This window comes from Ursus maritimus, unplaced genomic scaffold (assembly GCF_017311325.1).
Source record: "Ursus maritimus isolate PB19 unplaced genomic scaffold, ASM1731132v1 scaffold_34, whole genome shotgun sequence".
NCBI lineage: Eukaryota > Metazoa > Chordata > Mammalia > Carnivora > Ursidae > Ursus > Ursus maritimus.
In genome coordinates this window covers 17,710,232-17,718,457 of record NW_024426008.1, presented here as the reverse complement: position 1 = coordinate 17,718,457, position 8,226 = coordinate 17,710,232, and the positions used below count along the sequence as shown (strand labels likewise).

Below are 8,226 nucleotides of genomic sequence, written 5' to 3'. Positions count from 1 at the left end.
AATTTCTATTTTTCTTTTTCATTTCTTCAAGAAGAAAAGGGCTAAAATAGCGCTCAGTACTCACTAGCATTTTTCTGGTGACAGTGGACTATTTATCTGGTTTTAAATAACATGGCTTAACTGTGGCTGTCAGTAAAATAAGGGCCTTAGCATACCACAGGCACCCACACTAGGTACCACAGGCCACAGAGAAGCACTTAGTAGTTGTGTGTAATCAAATTTGTGAAAACTGATCCAGAAGACCACTTCATTATTTATAGGAGTGCTATATAATAAATCTTTTGCAAACTATAGAATCCATTTGTAATGTGAAATGTCTCTTAATTTGTGTTTTTAAGTTTGTATTTTTGTGTATATGTAGTCTTTATAAAGTAAGACACTTCTGGAATTTATGGAAGCCCAGGTAAATCTACAGTACTCAAAGGCAGTATTCATTCTCATACTCTGAAATGATGCCATGTATTAAGCATCATGCCAGGTCAGAGGGATGGCCATGATGAAGTCCACTAATGCTCTTATGGTGCTCAACTCAGCTGGGGAGGAGAATTCTGATGTGTTAAATATTCCTCTCTTAGAAAGTCAAAGATGAAATAAGCACCTTCCTTCTACAAAGCAGCTATCCAATCATTTCTTGAAAGCAGTGCCATAGGTAATCTTTTTGAAATCTCCTCGTCACATATTAACACAATAATGTAATAAATTTGTGTTGTCATAAAGTATCAAGTGTGAAAATGAGAACTGGCAGGTCTCAGGGAGCTGAATGCCCTGGAGCCCTAAACTGTACCTTAGAGTTGGGTCTTTCAGCGTTACAGCCTGAAGGGACCTCAGATTCTTGTGTCTACCCTGCCCCCTTCTCCGTCCCATCCCGTACTGTTTTTTCAGAGGAAGAAACTCGTGCTCACAAAGGTTGAGAAATCAGTCAAGGCTTTTTCATCCCCAGACTTTTTAGCTGATTTGCTGAATGATTATGCTCGTCCTTCTCAGAAAAGCTATATAAATGACATATTTTAGGGTTTGAGGGGTGTTCTCTTGCTCCCTTTTAATTAAACTTACATGCTTGTAAGTAGAAGGTGTGGTGGCAACAGATGATGGATGGTAAAAAGAACTTCTGCAAGGATGGTCGGAGCAGACCTGCTCTGGGCTCAGGTCCCCTAAGCCCTTAACTGACCCGCCGGTCCCCCTTAACTCCGCCGGCCACTCTCAGGTTTAGGCTGGTGGTAGGGTGAAACTACAGATTCCAGGAGGCCGAGGATGTCCCTCCCAGCCTCTCCGTAGGCGGGTTGCTCCCCTCGTTGCATTCTGGGAAATGTAGTTTCTTTCTAATCAGTAACCACTGTGTCTGGGAAACCAGAGCTATTAGGTTTGAGGGATCCGCCCCTCCACTGGCCCCGCCCTCTCCATTGACCCCGCCCCAGGTTGCTCAGGAGATGAGAGACGCCGAATCCTGATCGGTGTTGGGTGGGGAGCAGAATAGGTGCGGAAAGAAATCCTCCGAGGTCTGAATGTGGCCGGCCTCAATGGAGCGCTCTGGCAGTTCCTGCCAGGACTGGTGCAGCAGTAGGCAATACTGGTTTGAGCTCGGACCCATGGACTTGCTGGAGCGCAAGGGCTCCCTCACCCTCCGCTCCCATCACAAGAAGTACTCGAAACCCGTGTTGGTGTATTCTTGGTGAGCGAGCTCTCTGCAGTTCCCGGCTGCTGGGGGAAGGGATGGGGAGGAGAGGAAAGGACAGTAATAGAAAGAGGGCAAAGGTGTTGAGGATGGAATAAACAGATAAGAGAATGAAAAAAGAGGAAGAGAAGAGCAGAGAAAGGAAAAAGGAAGAGGTGAGAAAGAAAAAGATGAGACAAGTGAGCTAACTAGGAGAGGAGACAAGGGAGAAAAAAGAAAGGGAAGAAAGATCTTCAAAGGAGAGATAAAGAGGGTGGGAGTGAGAGCTGGGGCAGCAGGAAGAGATAGGAAAGCCTCCAAGAGCAGCTCCCCAGACATACTGAGACCTGCTGCAGCAGCTCCCTGTCCACCAGAGGTCATAGATCACCCTCACAGACGATGGAGGTGAGGGTTTTTGCAGAGGCCTAGAAATCACATTTCTGAGATAACATTACTTATTCATAAAAGGAAGGGTCGGTTAGGGAACAGCAGGAGGGAGATGAGTTAATTTGTCTAAACCCTCCTTGATCCTATTCATTCATGTTATGTATGTGAACCCTGCAATTTCTGTCTTGCAAACTTTCTACGGCTTACCCACTTTCCTACAAGTCCACTCCCCTACTTTTAATTCCCTTTCCTAAAACTAACTCTCTGCCTGTTTTGAACTCAGTGTGAGAGGCTAGATAGACTTGGGATCCAAAGCTATATTGGGAAGTAGAAAATCCTCTTTTAGCCTCATACAGGGGTTACCTCATAGATCTCAAGCAAAACACTTAGCTCTTCCATGATTTTGTTACTCTATAAAGATGTAGGTCATAATATAAATCACTATTAGAAATTGCTGTTAAAGACAAAGACCTTTTTCAAGTGGGCAGTGTTTCTGCTCTCTTCTGCCCTACCATGATTTGTGGACATCGTAGACATCAGTAGCAAAACCACAGAAGAACATACATGAGAAGGAGATGAGGAATTTGGTAGAGGAGAAGTGTGGTCTAACACGGAAAGTCATTCTGGTCACTGCTGAAAATGTAGAGTTCTTATGCTGTTAGTTTTAGAAAGAATGTTGGGAACAGGAAGAAATAAATTCAACAAACATTAATGTATCATGTACTTTGCTATGTGTTGGAGACACAGAGACAGATAAAATGGGTTCAATGAGTTAATTTGTCTAAAGCATTTAACGCCTTGCCTGTACGTAGTAAGCAGTCAAAAATATATGGCAGCTAAAAAAAAAAAATATACAGCTAATACTAATTTTTTAGGATAATATAATGGTTAAACACTTGGACTCCAGGTTTGAATATCAACTCTGCAGCATGTGCTATGGCAAGTCATATGACTGCTCTAGGCCTCTGTTTCTGCAACTGTAAAATGGCGATGATAGGATTATTGTAAGATTAAACATGGTATTGTGTGTGAAGCACCTTTTAACATGTAGCGTGGCACATAGTAAGCACAGTAAAGGTTATATACATGTATTAGGACATGGTCATGGATGTCAAGGAATTTCACAGATCTGTAAAGGAGAATGCCATTAAATTCAGTATAATCTGATTTGTGCAAAATAGAGGTGAGTATAAGAGGTAAAGGTAACAAGAAGAGGTGTGTGTGTGTGTGTGTGTGTGTGTGTGTGGTTTCCTGAGCAGGGTTTAGAAGGACGAATAGGAGCTCCATAGATACACAAAAGAGAACATGCTCTCACAGGCAAGTGCAATGGACGACAAAGAAGCAACCTCATAGGGAAAAAGAAATAGTTCTCCAAAGTCCGGAGTACAATCGATCCTCATTATTTGCAGATTCTGTATTTGTGAATTTGCCTTCTTGCTAAAATGTATTCATAACCCCAAATCAATACTCATGGTCATTTATGGACATGTGCAGAGAGGCACAATTTTTTAGTCACTCTCCACCCCCACACCCCCTCAACCCTCCAGACTGAGATCAGACAAAGTGACACTCTGCATTCTTGTTTCAGCTCTCATACTGTAAATAAGTAAGTTTTCTTTTTTCATGATCTATTTAGCATTTTTGTGCTTTTCATTGGTAATTTCATTGTCGATATAGCCCCCATACTGCTGGAGTGCTATCTAGTGTTATGTGCAAGAAGGCTGTGATGTGCGTTGTGGAGAAAATATATGTTGCACAAGCTTCATTCAGTCACGAGTTATTGTGCTGTTGGCTGTGAGTTCAATGTGAGTGAATCAGCAGAATATATTAAATAAGGTATATTTAAGCTTAAACATACATAAAACCAGGTTATATATTGATTGGTTTATGAAAATATGAGAAGAGGCTTATAGACACCTACTCCTTTATTTCCCCAGGAGCAGTCATTTGGTATTTGCTAATTATTTGTGACAACTTTATAGAATATAACAACCTAAATAATGAGAGTTGGTCATAAAATGTGAGAAATACTTGATTTCTTTGAGCTGGCTGTGCTGTTGGCATCCTTGCTTCCCTTCCATATCCAAGCAGTCACCAAAATCTATCTTAAGAAAAAACAAAAACCTACATAAAGTTCAAATTATATAAACTTCCAAATGAATAATCTGATCAACTATTTTGTTTTTATGCATTCTGGTCATAATTGTTTGCTTTCTATTAACTTATTTTATTATATATTAAAACTTATTAAATTTTAATCTTTTATGAGTGATTTTTATTTAATTGGTGAATACTTACTATCTATGATATACCATTCAAGTGACCTCTCAACTGAGTATTTGATCAATTAAATGACTGTACCTCTAGGTTTGCAAGTAGAATCTGAACTGGGAAAAATTCTGATTATATAGTTTGAACATTTGCATGATTTCTGTGTTTCTCTATATGTTGCATGTAATACAAGTCTGCCTGACTTCACTCCACATATTAAAAACCGTTGTATATAATAGACCTGATAAAGTGATATGCACAGAATGGTTGTTAAAAGTATCCCTGATGCATTACTGGAATAAGTCATTGCCTAGGCACCATCTCTTCCTTACAGCTGGAATGATGGACAGGGCCATGTCACCTGCATCACACTGACACTTCTGAATGAGAGAGGCCTTTTCTAGAAATTATTTTTCTCTATTCATTCCTGTAGCATTTGTGGAGCTATATCATTAGATGATTCCATGAAAAATTCTGAGTCGGGGGGAAATCATCTCTTGGGGTATCTTCCCATTCAGTGGAATAATGGAATACTAAGAACCAGAACAACTAGATTTGCCCTTAATAAATTCTCTGATGTGAGGCTACTTCTTTTATTTTTATGTATGTATTTTAACTCATCTCTTCATTGCCCAAATCGACATCAGGTAATAAGTGATGATAATTTAAAGCCCCAAAATTCATTCAAGTCTCCATGGAGACAGTTCATGCTCTGGTCTCCATGGTGACACCTAGAGTTTTAAGAGCTCAGGTTAATTTTATGTATATTTCAATTACTTTTCTCCCCTGTCTAAGCCCTAATTAAAGAGCCTGTGCATTTTACCCTTCCCTTCCTCACCCCCCTCCCTATAATAAGAAGAAAACAGAAGGAGGAAGGGAAAAAAAGGAAGAAAAATAAAATGCAGTGTTAATTGTGGGGTAGGGAAGTTCATAGTTTTACAGATTACTACAGAAAAGCATTGGGTTGGGGAAAGAAATTAAAGATCTTTTCGTGATGCTCTTCAGACTTACACTCTATTGTGCTGTCTGAACAGGGAGTTCATGTATATTTAAGGTACTCCACAATCAGAGAACCCACTTTCAAGGCCACAAGATATCATTAGTGTGCCTACAAAGAAAATAGAAATGCATTTTCTTATTTGCTGTATCATTCTTGCTGTATTTAATCAGCGACTTTCTCAGGGACTAACTTGGCAGGGACTAACTCAGGGCCACACTAGGGTGACAGACCCTCTCTAGCCAGCATCCTTCTCACATCTCCAATACACACTCACAAAACACATGAAAAGGCAAATCAAAAAGCCCTTTAGCAACCACAAGGTGCAGCCTGCCTCTTTTTAGAAATCCATAAATGCTTCCCCTTCCACCAAGCCTCCATCCTCCTACTTTTAACTGCTCAGGCCCTCAACCAAATGCTTATTAACTCCTATTTTATGTACATTTTAAATAAGTTTGCTTATGTGGTTTCCATGCATGAAACATAGACTTTGGAGAGAAGAGAGAAGAGCCTTTAAAGAGGCTTTTTTGGTCAATAATGTGAAGTGAGAAGAGCAAGCCTCAGGGCAAGGGGTAAGAACATAGTGGCTGCTCAATTCACATTCATTTAAAAAATGAACAAATGAGCAGATAGAACGAACACACACAGAAACCCAAAAGGCACTGGGTTGGGACCCTCTCTTTTATACTTTAGAAAGGCCCATAGGTAAAAGTCTATAGAATGGCACAAATTTATAATAAAACCAGAATCAATTCTCATAGCCATGATCCTGATACAACAGGACGACACTGAAGCGTGTTTGCTCATCTCTATATAAGTGAGCTTAGAGGAGTATAATGTACTCTTCTTCTGATTTGAATGGTGAAGAATTTAAAATTGGAAGCTAAACTTGTGCTCTTCCTACTTGCAGTGCATAACTTACCAGGGACTGACAGGTACTAAGAAGATTTTAAGTTTATATAGGGACAAATGAATTTATACTTTAAAGAGATATTTTTATTTCTTAACTTGTGCTTAAAAAAAACAATTCTAAATTATAATATCATGTGACCATTTGGGATGATGTAATAGTAGACCAATGACATGCAAATATATTCACCATCAAGTGGGTAGCAGAATTAGAAATTTGCACACAACTCAGATGCACATAGAAAATTTATGTTCTAAAATTGATCCTCATGGCTTTTCAATTGTTAGTTACTAGGAAAAAATTCAAACTTGCCAACTAAAGGGTATCTGTTTCTTCAAGTTTAAACAGCTTGTTTTAACTTAAAATAGTCTCTCAGAATGGTGCCCACTATTTCTGAGTCCGTCATCCTCCACACTCTCCTTTCCCCAGTGGCATCTGTGTGCGTGTGAGGGACTGAGGTTGTATGTTATTTTGGTGGTGGGGCATGAGGCCCCCAGATTATGCGTAGGTCCTTGTTCTTGATCACCTCATCCTTTGTCCAACTTCTAGGCCTGCTTCTGGTGAATTTGTGACTAATCCACTTTGTTTGTTGAAGACCCGATGCGTCTGCTTACAGACTTACTTCCACTTTGGCTCTTGCTGGCATTACAGATCCCCATGTCATACTTATCCTCCCCATGCCCCTGATTTAGGCTGATCACCCCGTAGCCCCTGTGGTAGGGGCACCTCATCCCTCAACACAGCAGCCCTGCAGCGGCACTCTGACAGCTTCCATCGAATACCCTGTGGAGAGGGTGTGTGCATGCGGGAATCTTGCCCGGGAGTGTTTACTCCCATTGGCCTGAGAATTACTTTTTTCTTTCACTTTCTAAAGTGACCTGCTTTAAAAGATAAATTGTAAGGTCACCCTATCTGAGCTATGTTTGGGAACTTCTGGGTCTTGTTAATAGCAGCATAAGAAATTTCAACCTTTTATGTCTCTGCAATGACTTTCAAGAAAAGTATCTCACTTAGGACTCCAAAATTCCATCTTGTTAGTCAGAAGTTAATCAGCCTGTGCTTTATTTTCCTTCATATTCCTGTCAAAACAATCCCAAATCTTCCCAAGAAAAATGTGGATGCCTCAGATTTATTAAAGCAAAGGTTATTTTACAAGTTAAACAAAGAAAAGTAAAAAGATGAATATTTGAAGATACAGTCTCACTATAAGTAAAAAAACAAACAAAAACAAAAACCAGGATGTAATGAATTCCTTTGTTAAAGGTATATGCTGATATGCATTGAAAAGAGATTGAAAGGACATTCAACATAACACAAAATACATATTACTGGATGGTAGGTAGATTTGTGGATTATTTGTCTTTTTCGTTTTTCCTCTTTGCCACTTCTACATTTTCCATAATGAACGTGTATTATCTTCATAAGAGGAATAAAGTAAAATTACTTTAAAAAATTTGATATCATTTGCTACAGCTTTTCCCCTGAAGCAGCCATTCTCTAAATGATCAGAATGTAGACACAGTGCTTCGTCTCTTTTAGAGTCTGAGTCACTCTTCATGGTTTATTATGAGTCTTTTTAAAATATCCTTTTAATTGCTAGTTTTATGTTGGGTAAAAAGGATGATGTTATTCACATTCATTCGGATTAACCGCCCTTTCATTCTTGTCTCTGTTCTATAATGGTAGATCCTACGCCACAGTTATTTTTAATCGAGTCCTACATTCTCGTTCCTCAACATACGCACATAACCACAAATGACTTTGAATGTAGTAGTTTGGGGGGGAAGCACCTTATTTTCTATTTTTAAGATGAAATCCAGGACACACTGCATCCTTTTGCCCTGACTGAATTTTTCTTTCAATGCTATTCTCTTTTATGAAATTTCAATCAAATTCTCTTCCTGAAAACTGGTGGTTATAGAGTTCTTGTGCCTTGACCTTTATGTGAGTTTTTGCTTAACTTACCTGGCGACCAAAATAAAACATCTTGCAAGTTCTGCTTGCAAGATG

At 39.4% G+C, this 8,226-nt stretch overlaps 1 protein-coding gene across 1 annotated transcript in view; it reads left to right on the top strand.

Annotated features, from left to right (window-relative positions):
* Positions 1-1,044: 1,044 nt before the first annotated feature.
* CUNH9orf135 (chromosome unknown C9orf135 homolog) overlaps positions 1,045-8,226 on the top strand; it is a 77,912-nt gene continuing 70,730 nt past the window's right edge. Inside the window, exon 1 of the mRNA XM_008690945.2 lies at positions 1,045-1,669. Within this exon, the coding sequence (XP_008689167.1) occupies positions 1,503-1,669 (167 nt within the window). The 5' untranslated portion in view covers positions 1,045-1,502. The remainder of the gene's footprint in view (positions 1,670-8,226) is intronic.